The sequence below is a fragment of the Eptatretus burgeri genome, chromosome 9, assembly GCF_056783735.1.
Source record: "Eptatretus burgeri isolate ZD-2024b chromosome 9, Ebu_testis_v1, whole genome shotgun sequence".
Taxonomy (NCBI): domain Eukaryota; kingdom Metazoa; phylum Chordata; class Myxini; order Myxiniformes; family Myxinidae; genus Eptatretus; species Eptatretus burgeri.
The window spans coordinates 7,161,860-7,182,235 of record NC_140969.1 but is presented as its reverse complement, the minus strand read 5'-3'; the positions used below and the strand labels follow the sequence as shown (position 1 = coordinate 7,182,235).

Sequence of the window (20,376 nt, the reverse complement as noted above, 5' to 3'; positions counted from 1 at the left end):
GCCTGCACTCTCTTTTCACTTCTCTCCCACACTCTCCGTTACTTTGGACAGTTGATCCCAAGTATTTAAACCAATCCACCTTCCCCACCTCAACTCCTTGCAACCGCACCATACCACCACCCTCCCTCTCATTTACGCACATGTACTCCGTCTTTCTCCTACTGACTAACATTCCCCTTCTCTCCAGTGCGTACCTCCACCTCTCAAGGCTCGATTCAGCCTGCTCCCTACTCTCCCTACAGATCATGATGTCATCCGCGAACATCATGGTCCATGGAGACTCCAGTCTGATCTCGTCTGTCAACCTGTCCATCACCATTGCAAACAGGAAAGGGCTCAGAGTCGATCCTTGGTGCAATCCCACTTTAACCTTAAACCGGTCCGTCATTCCTACCGCACACCTCACCGCTGTCACACTGTCCTCATACATATCCTGCACGATCCTCACATACTTCTCCACCACTCCCGACTTCCTCATACAATGCCACAACTCCTCTCTTGGCACCCTATCATAAGCTTTCTCTAAATCCACAAACACACAATGTAACTCTTTCTGGCCTTCCCTATACTTCTCCATCAACATTCTCAAAGCAAACATCGCATCAGTGGTGCTCTTTCCTGGCATAAACCCATATTGCTGCTCACAGATCGTCACCTCTCCTCTCAACCGAGCTTCCACTACTCTTTCCCACAACTTCATATATATATATATATATATATATATATATATATATATATATATATATATATATATATACATATATATATATATATATATATATATATATATATATATATTAACACTGTATATTTATATTTATTCATGCTGTATACTTATATTTATTTATTCTGTATATATATATATATATATATATATATATATATATATATATATATATATATATATATATATATATATATATATCTTCTTCTTTCGGCTGGTCCTGTTAGGGGTCGCCACAGCGGATCATCCGTATGATCCGCATAGTGATTTGGCATATGTTTTACGCCGGATGCCCTTCCTGACGCAACCCTGGTCGCCTCTTACGACACAGGGATAATTATATATATATATATATATATATATATATATATATATATATATATATATATATATATATATATATATATATATATATATATATATATTTGTACTGTATATTTATTTATTCTGTATATATATTTATTTATACTGTATATGTATTTATTTCTTTGTTGATACTGTACAGTATAGAGTGAGAGTATACAAGATACAACAATAATACTCTTTCTGGAGTTTGGAGAATGAGTTCAGTCATAATGAGGCTATCAAGTAATAATCAGTTCAGTCGTATTTTGTCATTTCCTGAAGGTACAACACACTACACTGTGGTTTATATACACTACACTGATGGAGTAATAATATACAAGGTGATATATGCAAAATGTTTGCACTCGCATCATGAAGTACGAGGAGTCACCGTTCAGCAGAAGAATAAGAAGAATAAGAGGAATAAGAGTTGAAGTGCAAAGCTTTGATTCTCTCCCAAATATTGGTTTTTGCACTCGAACCTGTCAAAAGGATCAGAGTAACAGCATCGAGAGGGCTTTTCATACGCCTGGGAAAGCAGTTTTGAATGGTTTTTATATTTGGATATCCGCAGAGCTGTTTTCACAAAATGTTTGCCATCAATATTGTCTGAGCAATTAATACAGTTTAGAAAGTCGTTGTGCGGTGTTGGCACTGCGGGTCTCCACCGTGGCAGGGCTTTGATTGGCCACAACGAGCCGGGCGAACACGATGCGGGGCCGGGGTCAAGAATCATCGTCCATCCAAGGAGGTCGTGATCAGGCAACTCTTTTAATTCCTTCTCTAATGTTCTCTCATCTGTCTCTGTCTCTGTCTATCTCTGTCTCTGTCTGTCTCTGTGCACCAAAAGTTCATCCTGAATCACAAATGAATGGCTTCATGGAGAGAGAGAGAGAGAGAGAGAGAGAGACGCGCCTCGTCGGGATGCAGGAAATGTATTCCTCTTTATCTCGGTGCAATCCCCGAACGATTAAAATGTCCGAGCATAAGTCACTTTTATCGGCTTCGGTTCGCTATCAGTGCATTGTTTTCCTATTTACCTGCAAACTGTGACTCTTCTACTCGGAGACAATGGGCACCGAAGCCAGCGAGAGATAGTCGGGTCGCGACGGCGCCCCCGCTGCGCCCGGCGCTGCACACGTCGCTTGCGATGATTGCGTCTCTCGCCGGACGATCGCACGGCTCGCTCGCCGCACGGGACGGGGACATGCACGGGACGAGCCTGGCATTATGCACGAGTACGGACGGGCCGAAGCGGATTAGCGCGACGGGCGCCAGGCCAGGTGGGAGGGCCGAGGGAGGAGCTGTCTCACCGGTAAGAGACTTATAAGGAGGAAACGCACCGTGCCGCCTCGCGGCCAGGCACTCGGCACTCGGCGCAAGAGTGCTCCGAGTGCGTATGTTCACATATACATATATATATCCCTCACACTACTCTTCCTTCTCCTCCTCCTCCTCCTGCCTTTTCCCGACTTGGCGAGATACTATTTAAGCGTTGCGGACATAGCGAAGGGGGCACGACCATTCGGAGTTGAGAGGGCGAGTGCGACGGGCGCAGCGCTTCGAGTCGCTGGTTTTCTTCTCACGAGCCGGTCACGAGGCATGCTCACGTCTTCGGCGATTTATAATTCAATCAAAATGGAGGCTCATGAGATCGATTGGAACAGCTACTACGGGGATCCGAACGAGGTATGCACACCGAGCGCGCACAACATCGCACCACGTATTATTACTACTACTACTACTACTACTACTACTACTACTACTACTACTACTACTAATCTACCCGGGTATCTCTCTCACACACACACACACACACACACACACACACACACACACACACACACACACACACACACACACACACACACACACACACACACACACACACACACTCCATTCAAAACTACCTTTACACACGAGTCCGTGTTCAATTGCTTTACCTGTAAGCAGCGCGTCATATTATTTGAAAGGTGATCATGAAGTCCGTGGCCTCAATTGTCGATCACTTTGAACATCAATGAACGAACATTTTATATTTTGCAAGTTTGATATAAATTAATATATTTTTTTTTACAATTAATGAGCCTTTACTTTTAATATTTTATCATTACAATATTGTTGTTATTTACTTTAAAAACTTTTGTACTCACCTGTTTTACAAGTTTTTTTTTTACCATTTCATGAAGGTGTATTATTGAAAATGTGTTATAGGCGGTTACCTGGAGTGGCGATCTGCCTTGTTTGGGGCGATTTCCTTTGACTCTTTTTTTTTTTTTTACTTTACACTCTTGTCATTTAATTAATACCTATTGTGTGTTTGCCATCCCACCCCCTGCCTGTCCTCCCAAGGCTTATTCTACCCAATCATCAATGAACCCCAGTATGGGAGGAATGGCGGTCATGAATACTTACATCAGTAGCTCCAGTTCTTTACCCCCAATGTCCATGTCATCATATGCTGGAGGAGCACCAATGGGGGCACCACCGCCAATGGGTGCAATGGCTGCAACTGCTTCGGTTCCTCTGGGATCGGGGATTCCCCCTCTGGGAGGTGGACTGGGTCACATGGGCAATGCTGTTAGTCCGGGTATGAACTCCATGGCCGTGGCACAAAATGGCACCATGCAAACGTTGGGGGCATATAGTGGTGTCGCTCCATCCGTTAGTCCTTTGGGTGGGTACGGCCAGGGAGGGCTTTGTGCTCGTGCACCCAGAGACCCCAAGGCTTACAGACGGAACTATACTCATGCCAAGCCACCATATTCATACATCTCTCTTATCACAATGGCCATTCAGCAATCCCCCAACAAGATGATGACCCTCAACGAGATATATCAGTGGATCATGGACCTGTTCCCTTTCTACCGCCAGAATCAGCAGCGCTGGCAGAACTCAATCCGCCATTCGCTTTCTTTCAACGATTGCTTCGTTAAGGTTCCACGTTCACCGGACAAGCCAGGGAAAGGATCTTTCTGGGCACTGCATCCAGAATCAGGTAACATGTTCGAGAATGGCTGCTACTTGAGACGCCAGAAGCGCTTCAAGTGCGAGAAGAAGATCGCACAGAAGTTGCAGGCGCAAGAGGCAGCGAGGCATCAACAGGATGCGAGCGGACACAGTGGAACGACGACTTGCGTGACGACGAATGCGACGGTGACGGGACCGGACACCGCGACCATCGGCGGTTCGCCATCTTTGGTGGATCAGAACTCACCGATGGCCGACATGAAACCTCCGGCCCGGACGTGCCTCAGCCCGTTGAGGTCCGAACATCACACGCCCTCTCCTGCTCAGTCTTTGATGAGCGTCGAGCCACACGGGAACAACGTACTCCAACACCTGTCTCTCAGCGATTCTCACGGACACCTTAAGGTCGACCCAAATTACTTTAGCCATCCCTTTTCTATCACCAGCCTTATGTCTAGCAGCCAACAGCAGCAACAATTGATGCAGCAACACCCCCACAAACTGGACTTCAAAGCGTATGAGCAGGTCATGCAATACCCCGGGTTCGACTCCTCCGTGTCAGGTGCACTTAGCATGCCCTCATTGGCACCGAAGGTGACCATGGATACTCTGCCAATGACGAGCGATGCATCCTATTACCAAGGTGTGTACTCCAGGCCCATCATGAATTCATCTTGAGCTGATTGTGCTCCTCAAGAACAATTTCTTTTGTTTCTTTTTGTCTGTTTTTTTGGGGGGTTTTTTGCCTCGAAGCAATTCTTTTCGTTCCAAATAATTGGTATTCCACCCAGAAATGAATATTTATCACTAATCTGCATTCCAGCACCCTCGGGAGCCGAGTGAATGCATTATAATTGGGGGAAATATTAATTGTCTATTGTTTACAACTGAATTCCTTTTGGAACGCTCTGCGGACAATGAGTGTCGGATGTCCACCATCTCCCAGGACACGGTCCGCCCGCCATTTGTACGAGCCCGGGTTAGTGGTTTGCGGATTGGTTCATGTGATACTACCAAAAAGAGCATCTGCTGGTTTTCCATCTCCGGCAGCATCTTATTTAATTACTGTTTCCTGCTGCTTTGAATGTACAGTTTTGAAGACTGTCAGCATCGAAAAGAGATACTGTAAATTAATGACATAATTTCTTAATAATCCAAAAAATGTACCTTTTGTGATTTTAATTGATTATTAGAGGTTGTACAAAATTTTATTCCTCTGTTACGTGGGATGACTGTTCACAAGCTTCTCTGAACGCGTTACTCATGGGAGTTCAACAAAAGCCAACGTTTATTGTTTTTCAATATATAATTAATAAGGCTGAATATTTCCTGACATATATATATATATATATATATATATATATATATATATATATATATATATATATATATATATATATATATATATATATATATATATATATATATATATATATATATATATATATACACACTAGCGATACCCATGCACAAGCACGGGATAGCAGTACAACATAGCTAGTAGCAGACGACAGACCGTACACGGGGAATGACAAAAATACGCATTGTGCAAAATACAAGTGGTACTATGGAACGCCAAGACTTCCCAAACATTGTCGGCATGTCCGCTAAGTGCCACAGCAATTTCAAAGGGATCGTGTGACGGTGAGCCGAGTTTTTAGTATGCAAGCTTGGTAATATATATATATATATATATATATATATATATATATATATATATATATATATATATATATATATATATATATATATATATATATATATATATATATATATATATATATATATATATATATATATATATATATATATATTGAACCGGGCGTAGTGGCGTGCGCCTGTAATCCGGCTACTCGGAGGCTTGGGTTGGAGGATCGCTTGAGGACGGGAGCCCTGCACTGGGCCACGCGATGAGAGGGTGTAGGGCAGCCCAGAATCATGGTGAAACCCAATGCTTATCCCTGTGTCGTAAGAGGCGACCAGGGTTGCGTCAGGAAGGGCATCCGGTGGCGTCGGTTTGGAATGTTCTTGTCCGACGTCTTTCACTAACTAGGCCTGATTTTAGACTGGAAGTAACAGGAATATTTAATTTGTTCAGCATACCGGCGATAACTCGCCTACTCCATGAAAGACATGGTGGGATGGTTGGCACGCAACCCCCTTCATCTGAAATGCCAGAGCAATAGTTACTTTATGGCTGTGTCAAGATTTGAACGTACACAAGACAGCAGACAACTCAGCGTTGAGTGCGCATACCTCTGGGCTATCGTGTTCGAGAGTATGTTTGTGTGTGTGTGTGTATATATATATATATATATATATATATATATATATATATATATATATATATATATATATATATATATATATATATATATATATATATATATATATATATATATATATATATACACACACACACAATATCGGCCTAACTATGAATTCCCATCCTGGTGTTTCACAGGCAGGGCACGATACATCAATGTGTGTGCCGTCCCGAGGATGGACGTTAAACTGGATGTCCAGTCTGGCAGCATTAGTTGATGGATGCTAAGGATCCCACAGTGTAGGTGAACTATCGCCGGCACCCTGAATAAATTACAAGATCTGGAAATTGACTTACTGACTGCTTGGAAGGCAATGGCAAACCACCCAGCATCAGCCCTGCCAAAAAACTGTTTCAGAGTTATGATGAAGTGTGTGTGTGTATACATACATATATATATATATATATATATATATATATATATATATATATATATATATATATATATATATATATATATAATGTGTGTGTGTCAGGAGTTCTGTATATAAATGAAATGTTTATCGACTAGTCGTGAAGGCCCCGAAGATCTGTGAAGAGTTCAGGCTCCATTGTCATTATTATTATGGAAATGATAAATGAAATAATGAACGTTGGCTGCTGCTGTACTCCTGTGAGTATCTATTGTTCGGATAACCTTGTGATTGACCCTCATAGTAAACGACCCTTTGGCAGGCTTACGACGTGCGCACCACAAAACGCGCGTCTTCGGACAAGTGCGCTGAGATGTTGTGGAATTCATCTCCAATTGCTGTTGTTGCACTTTGTCGTTTCTCACATGGGCCATGAGAGTTTTAACAAGTCATTCATATATCATTCGATGGTTTGAAATGTAATATATTTAATTTATTACTTGAATTAAAGTCTGTTCAGTACGTTTTACCAATTGTACCAGCAATCAACGTCAATGAATTCCACAGTTTATAAAATGTAACGTAACACACATTGCATTAAAATATATGTATTTCTGTTACTTTGGTTGTTGTTGTTGTTGTTGTTGTTGTCGTGCTTTGTTTCGTATTTCTTTTCTGCATCAGATGTGAAAAATAACTCAAACTCAAGACTGTTCATTTTCATTTTTTGAAGCACCATAAGTGATTGCACAACATAAGCGGAATTATGAAATGGATGAGGGTGGTGGAGTGGGCGGGGAAGGTTAAAAAATAAAATGTAATAGTTAATATGATGGAATAATTACCGACATCATAATGAAAATGCAATCCGTTGGTTCATCATGAACATTTCGTTAATTGCGATATCGTTAAGAAACTATAGCAGGGTTTTTAAGAGACTTCCCGCATCACGTGAGTGCAATGGCTGGGATGTTCTTTGGGGATGTTTTTTTGGGATGTTCTTGTGTGATATTATTATTTTGGGATGTCTTTGTGGGATGTTATTTTGGGATGTTATTTCAATATTTTTGTGGGATGTTATTTTGTGGGATGTTATTGCGGGATGTTATTGTGGGATGTTATTTTGTGGGATGTTTTTGTGGGATGTTATTGTGGGATGTTGTTTTGTGGGATCTTATTGTGGGATGTTGTGGTGTGTTATTTTGGGCTGTTATTTTGTGGGATGTTATTTCAATGTTTTGGGATGTTATTTTGGGATGTTGTTTTGGGATGTTATTTTGGGATGTTATTGTGGGATGTTATTTCAATATTTTTGTGTGGTTATTTTAGGATATTTTGTGGGATGTTATTGTGGAATATTTTTGTGGGATGTTATTGCGGCATGTTATTTCAGGGTTAATGTGGTATGTTATTTTGGGATGTTATTTTGTTGGATATTATTTTGTGGGATGTTTTTTTGGAATGTTATTTTGGGATATTTTGTGGGAAGTCATTGTGGGATTCTATTTTGTGGGATGTTATTTCAATGTTGTTTTGGAATGTTATTGTGGGATGTTATTTCAATGTTTTTGTGGGATGTTATTTTGTGGGATGTTATTATGCGATGTTATTGTGGGATGTTATTTCCATGTTTTGGGATGTTATTGTGGGATGTTATTTTGTAGGATGTTATTTTAGGGTTAATGTGGGATGTTATTTTAATGTTATTGTGGGATGTTATTTTGGGATGTTATTTTAGGATGTTATTTAAATGTTGTTTTGGAATGTTATTGTGGGATGTTATTTCAATGTTTTGTGGGATGTTATTTTGGGATGTTACTGTGGGATGTTATTTTGTGGGATGTTATTTCAATGTTGTTTTGGGATTTTATTGTGGGTTGTTATTTTGGGATGTTATTTTGTGGGATGTTATGTTATTTTAATGTTATTGTGGGATGTCATTTTGTGGGATGTTCTTTTATGGGATGTTATTTTAATGTTATTGTGGGATGTTATTGTGGAATGTTATTTTAATGTTATTTTGGGGTTAATGTGGGATGTTATTTTAGTATTATTATGAGATGTTATTTTGGGGTTAATGTGGGATGTTATTTCACTGTTTATTGTGGGATGTTATTTTAATGTTATTATGGGATGTTATTTTGTGGGATGTTATTTTTTTGTATGTTATTTTGGGATTTTTATGGAATGTTATTTTAGGGTTAATGTGGGATTTATTTTAATGTTATTGTGGGATGTTATTTTATGGGATGTTATTTTGGGATATTTTGTGGGATGTTATTTTGTGGTTAATGTGGGATGTTATTTTAATGTTATTGTGGAATGTTATTTTAATGTTATTATGGGATCTTATTTGGGGGTTAATGTGGGATGTTATTTCAATGTTATTGTCTGATGTTATTTAAATGTTTATTGTTGGATGTTATTTCAATGTTTTTTGTGGGATGTTATTTTGGGGTTATTATGGGATGTTATTTTAACTTCCGAGCAATATATTGTTTTTCTCCCCTCTAATTGACACATTGCGCATTTGTTTCTCATTGATGAATCTGACGATCGATAAAGTCATCAATGAGGTCACAGCGGCATCTTTCCTTGTGGGAAGATTCTTTTGATTGCATGGTGTGCAGTGCAGTCGTTAAGTTGTGTCCAACAAACATTTGGAGACTGCGATGATCACAGGACGACACCATGCAATATTTCCCGTACCCCGATGTGATCGATGCGATGAACATTACATAATTAGTTTGGTACCGAGGCCTCCTCCTACATAGAACCCACAACGGCGAGTCGGTGCCAAAATTGCAATCGAACGGGAGGATTTGCAAGAGCGTCAAATAAATGGTCATTGAGAAGATCGGACCACCATCAATGCCGATCGCCGGGTATTCTGCAAGCCTGCGATATGCAAGGCGAGGCCGGACGGGCGATTCGTATGCGTCAGGTCGGAAGCGCGGGACACCCACGACGCCGGCGGGAAAAAATATCAAATGGACGTTTAGCTCTCGGTAATGGCTTCCCGCTGGGACGCTCGGCTCGACCGGCAAAACGCAGCGGGCGTTAACGGCCTGGGCGGGACGGGCCAGGCCACGAGGTCTCGCGTTCCGGCCCATTGGCTCGCACGTGCCGCGACACAGCACCGCTGGAGGTGTTCGGCACCGAAGCACCAACTACCTCCCCCTGTCCAAGGCCAACGACGAACATCGCAGCTGATTTTCATTCATGATCATCGAATCGATCGTTCGTTCATTCATTGTTTTCTCTTTGTGTTTGTTGTCAGTGTGAACTTGATTCATTCATTTCGCTGCGACCATCGGTGTGCGCAAAAATCCCGCGCTCGGACTCTCAGGAACTCGGCCAAACCTTAAACTTCATTCGAGTCATGGCTATACCCTCTGGAATCACAATATTTATTTATTTATTTATTCATTCATGAATCACAACATTGGTGGTGCCCGGGAAGCACTTCAAATGGTCGCCGAATCGGAAGCCCCTTGGCTGATTCGGGCAGGAATTGTGAATATTTGTTCATGGTACCGGCATACAATGGCTTACTCTTGCGAACGGAGTGCTTGCTTGAGTGCTTAAGCCACTTAGCGAGTGCTCCACAAGAAACTTGGAAAATGAACACAGCTCTGATATGCACTTACATCATTGGTCCCCAACCTGCGGCCCGTGGGCCACATGCGGCCTGCGGAGCCTGATACTGCGGCCCAAGAGGACTTTCCAATCAAAACGCATTTCCATGTAGCAATTTTAAAGGGGTTTACACAATACCACTGCCAGCCGGCGCCATGACCTGAAAAGCTTTACACAATGCCACTGTCGGCCACTGCCGCTTACCGCAGGGAGGAATCACATCAATTTGATTTTACCTTCCGGCATCTTGCGGCAGTATTTAAAATTAATTACAACCCGAACGGAAATTTGTTCAGAATTACAGTGCGTGAACAATCGATCGATCGAATACATATAAAATTTATTAATTAAAAAAACAATACTCCAATAAACCCCAAACATTGTATCGATTTCTCAACACAAACGTTGTGTGACAGTATCAAGTTTCTCAATAAAATGCATCAATTTTTTTTCTGGCTCCCAACATCCTTGGGAGTAGTGAATGCGGCCCGTGGGATCAAAAGGTTGGGGACCACTGACTTACATCATCATGAAGACTGTGCTTTATGGAAAGACAGATCAATAAATCCGTGGCTGTGGCGACCCCTAACGGGAGCAAGCCGAAAGAGGAAGAAGAAGAAGAGATCAATAAATCCGTGGCCTGCCTTCAAATAATTTATGTCCGTTTACATTTTGCTGTTCACCGTTGTTCGTTAAACAAATAAAAACGTTCAACTCGAGTACGAACACCCTTCTTTAAAAAGCCACGGACTTCTTGCTGAAATTTCACGATAATAATAATAATAACAATAAAATATATGAATAGTAAAAATAAATAATAATAATATTTATATGGTGCGTTTTGTTTACCGATACAAGGGTGGGGTGTTGAGAAAACCGGTTGACAGTCGGTCCAAAAGATTCCTAGATAGCGTCTTCATGGACTAGTTCTTCATGGGGAGGGAGTGGGTATAGTTTCGAGCTGGTGACTCCATCTCTCACGTGTCATCGTCTGTCGGCTCTCCATCACCATCGTTTTGAAACCAAGCTGTTTTGCTCAACGAGCCTCATAACGAAGCCTTATTAACATAATCGTGGTAATAGTTTCGACATGAGATGTTTTCAAACCACAAACAATTCTTGTGCGGGGTCGTGAATACGTTTCGTCTATGAAGTGACGTCATAATGCGCGTGTTAAAGAAGGAGACGAAGGGCTTTTCCAACAAGGTTCCGCGGCCCGACGGGGGGGGGCTCGGCTCGGCGACCCCTCTCTGATCCTTGTTTACGGGCGGTAATGAAACGACTCATCCGTTTATATTATGCGTCATCACCTCGGCTTATCAAGGCTTTACAATAATCTTTACCGAAAGGTTGATTCGCAAAAAGCGAGAATCAAAGAGTAATCACAATACGATACGTCGTGTGATAAGTGACTCACATTTGAAGGTCTCACCCCACCTTTTAAATCTGGAGCACATACAACGCACGCACACCTGGACACGCTACCTGCCTGAAAACGCGACTACGAGCCAGCGATGGCGATTACACGTCATGTTCGTGGGATGTTGTTTTGGGATGTTATTTTATGGGATGTTATTTTAGGGTTAATGTTAATTTAAAGGACTCTAATCAGATGCGTACTCTAATCGTGTTCCTTCTCTACTTTTTTAGACGAATCCAGGCGGAATAATATGGAGTTTTTAACTTACATGACTTATGAGGACTAAGATATTGAAATGTACACCTGACTTGTCGACATGGACTTCACAGGTGAGGCTTAAAATGATTTCCAAGTTTGTTTTATCTGTCGGATGTGAATTTTTTTTTTGCAGTGGGGAGGGGGGGGGGAAATGGGGGAGAGGGGGGAGGGGAGTTCAAAGTAATCTGTTGTAACTTGGTGACCTTTTACAATTGTGACGGTAAAATCGTTTATAATAGGCACATGACGTACTCATTCATTATTGATAGTGAATCGAAAACAATTTTTCACTTCACTGGAAGCAATTAATGAAATATATAAATAAATAAAGTTGGGGCCTTGTGATGGGGAGGGGATTGAATCCTTGAGGTTGTGGCGAGGGGGGTGAGGACTTGGAGTTTGGGGGGGGAGGGGGAGTTGAGGACTTGGGGTGGGTGTGGAAGGTTGATTTAATCAAGGAACTATTGTTTGTGTAATAATGTTGAAGGTACATCTTGTATTACACGGAATTTCCACGAGTATCCGCTAGTCTTGTGCCATTCGAATGACTGATCACCTGGAAGAGTGGAAAGGGATCAAACTGTAAACCTCCACCTTGGTGGGTCAGGTGCAACCCAGTGCATCAGAGAGCCAACACTGTTTTTGAAAAAAATAAACTTTTGTTTCCGTTTTTAATTAAAGGAACCTTTCGAATTGGCAAAGCAGTTCGTCTCGCTCCGATAGGCAATGTAATGAGATTCTAATTACTGTTTTTTGGAGTGGAGTAAGGTAAGAAAAATGTCACTCCAACCCCAACACATACATATACATACATACACGCATCCTCCTCGATCATTTTATTCAGTGAACTGAAGACTCTTCATTTGAAATTGTCCACCGTTACACCGTTAACCGGAGATCTCTTTGCTCCAGACATTCAGGGTACTGAACCCCGTCACCAGGACAGAAGATCAACAGTGAAGTGGGGGGAGGGGCATCTTGCCTCCACCTTTTCTGGCCCATGACAATCTTGCTTCAACTTACTCTACTAATTGCAACCCTGAACATGAGTATCTCCAAATATACAGCAGAACTGGAATTAAGGTCTTCATTGAGTGAGTGACAGAGTTACAATTGGGTTTATCAGAACGTACTGTGTAGTTAGGTCACGGCCTTGCGCAGATAAGATGGAGGGAGAGAAATAAAACAGATTATTTTCACTTACAAGGTTGTAATTGTTCTTAAACAACTACATACTAATATAACGATGTTATTGTCAGCTTGTGACCTTTCAAGTCGGACAGCAGACTTACCCATGACACGTCATCAACGTCATGACGTCACGGTAAGCATCTCTATGAGGTCACTTGAGTTGCCCTGCGATCATTTCCCCCCACAATTAGAGGAAGTTATCTTAAACATCAATGTAGATATCAAATTGGTAGTGCAAGGAAACCTTCGTTTCACTTTTTATGAGTTCACTTGAATTGTTCGCACATTAAGTGTCACAAAACCAAAATATATTGATGACATCAAGTGTCGAAGTAAGTCGACATGATTAATCCAGTAAAAAAAATTCGACTTCATTGATAAAACTCTTCAAATGGACAACATGACGACTCATGGATCAGTTGCCAGTAAATGGCAAGGAATGGATATTTTACAGCTGATTGTGAAAGTGGAATTGTTTGTTAGAGCGTCCGCTCTGAGTGTGCGACGTCGACATGGCTTCACTATGACTTGGCCGAGTCATGCCAAAGACTTGAAAAATGGTCCACATGTTGCTTCCTCACCTTGGTGCTCAACATTTAGCGATAAAGGGTACACCACATGGGGTAGCATGGAGGGGGCATTTCTCCTTATTTACCCCGCTGACCTGCAGAGAGAAAATTGACGTCATAACTTGGTGGAGCCGTTACCGAGAACGCCCGGGCATGTTCTGGCACTTCCACAAAGGTCAGAGGTTGCCCGTGTCTGAAGTCAGGTCCTGTGTTGTCTGGTGTCTCTGTCTGTATGGATGTGTGTACATCATTTGTGTAGCAACTCCACCCCTGACTTTAGACCACGTGGAAAGAAAATAAACAAATAATTGTAGTCGCTTTAGCAGACATCAAATGAGTGAAGGGAAAGCATCCATTGTCACTCAGAAGCAATTGCTCCTCACATGTGCCGATCGGGACTCGAGGGTACAAGCATGTGTAACGAGGGAATGAGCTGAATCCTCTGCAGCAGTGAGTGGTCTTCCAAAGGTGGTGTGGTTCCCCCATCATGAGTGTTTCACAAGACTTGTTTCCAGGATACACCTTGCCAATTAGGAACAAAACCGATGAGAGACAATACCTACGAGCCGAAAGTGCCACAAACTTGAGAAAATAAAGTTTCGGGCAAAATACTCTCACTGGGACCTTGATCCTTCATGTATGTTCAGGGTAGGGTGCCAGCAATAGCTCACCTACTCTTCAAAAAGGACACCATGGGATCTTTAACATCAACCAACTGGTGCTGGTAGAGACCAGGATGACGGTTTGTAGCTGGTTTGAGATTCAAACCCAGGCTCGACAGCTCAGAGGTGAGTGTGTGTGTACCTCCAGGGTGATATCTGACATGCCTTCATTCGGGTGTTGTCTTTCTTTTGATGTGAGTGAAATAAATTAATCAATTTAATGAATGTAAATTCGAGTTTGGTAAACTATGTGTTGTCTTGATCATAAAATATGGTGTCGTCATTATCATACAATGGTGGAGCATCACAATAGGCTCTGCAAGGCTCGTAAACACCGTGCCATTGTTTCCTAAGTTCGAGGAAAATCCATCTGTTCGGTGTGTTTGTTTGTTGGTGACCAAGGTGAGCATACACTCTCCACCACCTTCCCGAGGCAGGCCGGTCGATCCCACTTTTCCCTCTTGGTCTTCAAGCAGGTGGTGCACCATGTCATCCCCCATCCTTGCACACAGTCTTCTTTTAACCCCCATTGATCCTGCCTAGCCTAGTTCTCTTACTTGCACGTTGCAGCACTCCCTCCCATGCTCTTTACCTCTCCCATCTACCTGTTTACCTGGTTGTTCATTCCCTTGCTTATTGTGTCCAACTGTTGCCACACTACCAGACTGTCCGTTCCTACCCTCCATCAGCTTGCTCTTCAACGCGACTCGAGCTCATAAAGAGAGAGGGAGAGAGAGAGAAAAAAAACGCGTTGCATGCAACATGATTATTATTGTTGCGTGCTACAAATGTGTCCGGTGCACCGTGCAGAAAAAAAAAAATGGATGTGCCACAGTGAAATCGAACCATGTTCTATCTCCAAACCAATGGGTAAATGCCTTTCACCCACTTGGGAGGGACACGTGGTTTTGGGGAGGTCATTTATCTTGACGAGAGGAAAAGAGACAACATGATCATTGGTCGAAAAAGGTCAAAGTACAGGCCGGACTGCGGAGCGCAGCTTGGTGAGGGTCCAGGGAGAGAGAAGTCTCTGCAAGGTGTGCCAATGTTACGCGGCTCCTTTTGGACAAAGGAAAAAGTTGTATCCAACCACCAATTGATTTTTCAACACTAGGCCAACATGTTGACCAGTGTATGCCAAACGAATAATAAGAAGAGCGCAGATCGCTCGATGGTATGGGATGTACACGAAGAGACCAAATGACTGCACATTCCCTCATTCATGGAATAGACCATCAAGGGAAAACCTAAAAAGTGTTCATTGTGGATTCACTGGGTGCTGTGGGGTCCACTCCCATGGCCACTCACTCTCCCTAACCCACACTTGGCAGGCATGGTGAGGGTACCAACACCTGTCGCATTGAGATGAGGCAGGTCTTCTTACTGGGGTGAACTGAAGCAGCAGGTTTAGATTTCCAGGTATGTTTGTTCTCATGGTTAACTTTTGAGTCAAACATTGTATTCATACTCTCACTATGAATTAAATAATTACATTGTTGTCCCCCATCCCTCTAAAGAGGTTGTAGACGGGGACATTAACACGAGCTCCGTCCGACTGTCCGACCCATCATCTGTCCATGTACATTTGTGTCCTCGATATTTCAAAATCGTTGAACATTTATCCATCATATTACAGATATCTATTCCTCATGACATTATCTCAACCTGATTAGATCACGGCTGTGATTGGCTGAATTATGTGGCCATGGCAACCACTTCAGCAACTTGGCTTGTGCACGAGACATTTCAAAAACCGTTAATTGTGAAATAATATGAGAAATGGCAAGCCTGTTCAAAGGTCCTCAAACGAAGTTATTATCACATTTGGGAGTGTTTGAAGGTTTGTAAGAATGTCAAGGTTTTGGAGGAGATCGACAAGAGAGCGGATCAAGATGTAATAGAACAAAAGGATCAACAGCAGAAAGATCGGGGTGGAAACACCAACATTGTGGTCGAGGGACAAAATAGAGGAAGACTTGGACAAATAAAGGATGTGAGGAGGAATTAGGGGTGGGGTAGGACACAGGGGATGGACAAGATGGAAACAGAAACAAAATCTCAAGAAGGAAAAAACTGAAAATTTGGAAGGAGGTGAGTTTGGATATCAGGGATAACAGGGGTATAAAATATCATGGTTTGGGTTGGGGATGATCTGAGATGGTGGTGAACAGCTGTCTTGAAGATCTGGAGGGAATAATGAGATTCAAGAGAACGTGGAAGCTGGCTCCACAGACAGGAAAAAAAGAGTGGAGGTGAGCACTGATCCTGGATTTAGGTAGTTTCACCAGAATGTGGTTGACGGTGGACTGTGTGAGCCCGACAGAAACCTGGTGCAGGGGGAGGGGAGTAGTGGGGGTTTGAAACATGGAAAGAGTAGAGGGTACAAGACCAGTGAGGAGGTGGTAGAGGACAGAGAGACCACTGACCTGTCTGTGATGTGTTAGAGGTAGGCCCATAGTCTCAGCTGCATTAAATGATCAGAACCTCGTATGGACCCCATGACTTGAAGATCGCTTGCGATACATGTCGGGGATTTCGTGAAAGCCCATGTTTTAAAAGTTCCTGATGAAGAAACCGAAATGTCCTGCAGGTTCTATCGAGATATTTAAAGGATTTCAAGTTGTGTAGATCGGAAAAGACTACAAATCACGAACACGAGCAGCGAGAGGGAAATGTAGACTTAGGTAAAGGCAAACGTTCCCATCCAAGCTGAACATTGTCAAGAGAACACAACACACGTTTCACGTTATGATGGGGCGGCCATGACGGAGTCAAGAACGAGAAGGTTGAACACAGTTGGAGAGATCAAAGATACATTAATCAGGGATGTTTTTATATTGTTCGTTTTCACATGGTATAGTGTAGTGTGTTTGTGTGTGTGTGTGTGTGTGTGTGTGTGTGTGTGTGTGTGTGTGTGTGTGTGTGTGTGTGTGTGTGTGTGTGTGTGTGTGTGTGTTTTGACAAGTCGTATTCATGTTGTGATGCCATTGAACGATTTGAAGCTATTGGTGTGTTTAACGAGAACGTCTGTGCATTAAACATCTCTTGACACCAACATATCCCAATGTCCTCGATCTCCCGGTTCGTAACCGAGCTGTAACCTCCATGACCCTTCGACTCAATAGAAACGTCATACAGGTTCCATGGTAAGTATCGATCCAGGTATTCTCCTTCAGAACGAGCCGCCCCGAGGTATCAGATTAACCCTGACGAGGTGTGATCCAGCCGCAGAGGTCTCGGCGATCACATCGAAGATCTGCATTGGTTCCAGTTGGACCTTGGAGGGCAATGGAAGCTCCTTCAAGCACCGAGAGGCTTCTCAAGCCTCTTGACTGCACGGCATTGATGGAGACGACACAAGCCTATAAGGCGCAGAGCTGTCGCCCTGTTTACTGCCTCGCACCCGGGCGTCACATTCCGCCTAAACTCTGGCCCGGTCGTCCTGCACTGAAGCACTGTTGTTTCACGAGAGGTCTTCGCTTGCTTCGTCCATTTCTCATGTCCGCGGCAAAGCGGACATCGAGTCCGCCCACGACACCCCTCCACCCTCAACGTGTCCGCCTCACACAACTCTCCCCTGCAGCACGTTCTTCTCACTCCGTAGGATGTCCGCCTCGCCACCACCGGTCCAGCACCCTCCCCACACCACCCTGCCTGTCACATCTCAGTGTTATAATTAGCTGGTAATGACTTTAATCGCTTCTCGCCTTGAGCGGACTTTTAGGCAACTCGCGAGTGGCGGGCATGAGCTTCCTCAGCTGCTCAAACGCGGGGCTCGGGGTTTGGGGTTTGGGGCAAATCTCCCCCTCGTTTCGTTCCTTTCAACATATTATCTCTCTTACACTGTCCCTTTCTCCCTCTGTTTTCATGTTCTTCTCTACCCGATTGAATCACCTTCAGAGACTTAACCGCCCCACCCTCCTCCCCCCACCCCCAAACCCTCCATTCGGAGAGATTCTGGTTCTTTGCTAAAATGGTTGAAATATTTCCCATGGTGGGGATTGCCACATTGTTCAGCTGTTGACCAGGATAGCTATTAACTCAGATACTCAATAAGTTAAAGGAATTCTTCAGATCTTTCTCTCGCATATCTTTTTCTTTTTCTTTTTCTCTCTCTCTCTCTCTCTCTCTCTCTCTCTCTCTCTCTCTCTCTCTCTCTCTCTCTCTCTCTCTCTCTCTCTCTCTCTCTCTCTCTCTCTCTCTCTCTCTCTCTCTCTCTCTCTCTCTCTCTTTCTCTCTCTCTCTCTCTCTCTCTCTCTCTCTCTCTCTCTCTCTCTCTCTCTCTCTCTCTCTCTCTCTCTCTCTCTCTCTCCTCATCCCTCCTCTCTCCATCACCTTCCTCTTTCTTTTCCCGTCCTTTTCTCCCATCCTCCTTCCTCTTTTCCCCCTCCCTCTGTCCCTCTCACCCCTCTGTGGTAGACATTCCAGGCTTTTTCATGGAATTGGACGCCCAATGCGTGACCTCTGGAAAGGGAGACCCAGGAGTTCTCGGAACAGACATGTGAACATCCCTCCTAAGCTGAGTCATGGAATTGGCAAGGGTAATTAATTTATTTTTTCAGTTATTGATTTTGCCAAGAAAGTTTAGTTTTAAAAACCAATTCCAAAAATTATTAACTGTGAACTTATTTCACTTCATCAGTATTTGTTTTCGTGCTTTGTTAATCCATACGGGGAGGGGTTAGAATGTTTTAATACTCACAGTAGTCCATTTAACACCAACGGTTTTGTTTTTATAATCTATAATAGTGTACTTGTACATGAAATTAATAATAATCTATTATTATATCTCTATTATAATACCAAGCTTGCACACTAAAAACTCAGCTCGCCGTCACACGATACCTATGAAATTGCTGTGGCACTTAGCGGACATGCCGACAATGTTTGGGAAGTCTTGGCGTTCCATAGTACCACTTGCATTTTGCACAATGCGTATTTTTGTCATTCCCCGTGTACGGTCTGTCGTCTGCTACCAGCTATGTTGTACTGCTATCCCGTGCATGCACACGGGTATCGTATATATATATATATATATATATATATATATATATATATATATATATATATATATATATATATATATATATATATATATATATATATATATATTTTGTTACGAATTCTCTGCCCGCAGGCGTGCGGACAGCCGCTTTTTGGCCGAATCGCGGCCGTACGCCCACCGGACAGACAATTCAGTCGTGACTTTCCGGAACAACGCCGAAAACCAGTCACGGATGTGTTCCAAGCGCACACCACGGCCGAGTCAATATTCTACCCGCGCGCGACAGGGTAAATCGCCGAATTGTCGATATACCTAATTATTCGTGCGAGCAGCCTACCGAGAGACCGTAGCTAAAGGCATGGTCACACCTTGACGTTTTAGCCAACGTATGCCGATTTTTCAATTTTTTTTCTAAAACGCTGGCACACATTGAATACGTTATGGGTAAGTTTTGATAACATTGAGAGCACGCTGAAAAACACTGCCATACGTCGTTGTACGTTGGCTTTAAACGTTGTACTTTTTGGTTGTCCTCAAATTTTTTCATGCTTTAAATTTCACGACGTATGCCGGCGTATGACTCACACGTTCCGCAACGCTGGCCACAAGTTGTATGCACGGTCTGCGATCGTTGACAGACGTCAACACATGCTACTTGTAAGTTAATCATAAGTTGAGACACGCCGAGGTAATGTTTAGCGTACCTGAAACTTATTTCTAACCTATGATTAACGTGTTGTTGGCACGTTACGCGATCGTTGCCACACATCGACAGACGTTACTTTTAAGTTACTCATAGGCTGAAAGACGTCGGTATAATGGATCGTCCTTGCGTCAGCGTCCACAGCCACGGCCAGGACACTTATTTGCAGCATTCTTCAAACTTTTCTTCGGCATGACGAGGATGTTCACAC

General features: G+C 42.9%; 2 protein-coding genes and 1 long non-coding RNA gene across 6 annotated transcripts in view; 2 read left to right on the top strand and 1 right to left on the bottom strand.

Annotated features, from left to right (window-relative positions):
• LOC147019477 (histamine H2 receptor-like) overlaps positions 1-2,278 on the bottom strand; it is an 80,985-nt gene extending 78,707 nt beyond the window's left edge. The window contains exon 1 of the mRNA XM_085893999.1: positions 2,110-2,278. Coding sequence (XP_085750125.1) covers positions 2,110-2,278 — 169 coding nt within the window. The remainder of the gene's footprint in view (positions 1-2,109) is intronic.
• A 140-nt stretch (positions 2,279-2,418) lies between these two features.
• Positions 2,419-7,338, top strand: LOC147019476 (hepatocyte nuclear factor 3-beta-like). Of its 2 annotated transcripts, none has more exons than XM_085893997.1 (2): positions 2,419-2,758; positions 3,422-7,338. In XM_085893997.1, exons 1-2 carry the CDS (start codon positions 2,672-2,674, stop codon positions 4,715-4,717), a joined length of 1,383 nt encoding a protein of 460 aa, XP_085750123.1. In that variant the 5' UTR covers positions 2,419-2,671; the 3' UTR covers positions 4,718-7,338. The 2 variants fall into 2 exon arrangements, with proteins under 2 accessions (XP_085750123.1, XP_085750124.1); XM_085893998.1 differs by having other exon boundaries at positions 2,741-2,859.
• A 10,708-nt stretch (positions 7,339-18,046) lies between these two features.
• The window catches only part of LOC147019475 (uncharacterized), a 45,209-nt gene continuing 42,879 nt past the window's right edge, over positions 18,047-20,376 (top strand). The window contains exons 1-2 of one of the 3 annotated variants that reach the window (XR_015061427.1): positions 18,047-18,140; positions 18,877-18,998. This is a non-coding gene — a long non-coding RNA (uncharacterized LOC147019475). Of the gene's footprint in view, positions 18,141-18,544; positions 18,999-20,376 lie in introns of those variants that run through there. The other 2 variants (XR_015061428.1, XR_015061426.1) reach the window with 2 other exon arrangements.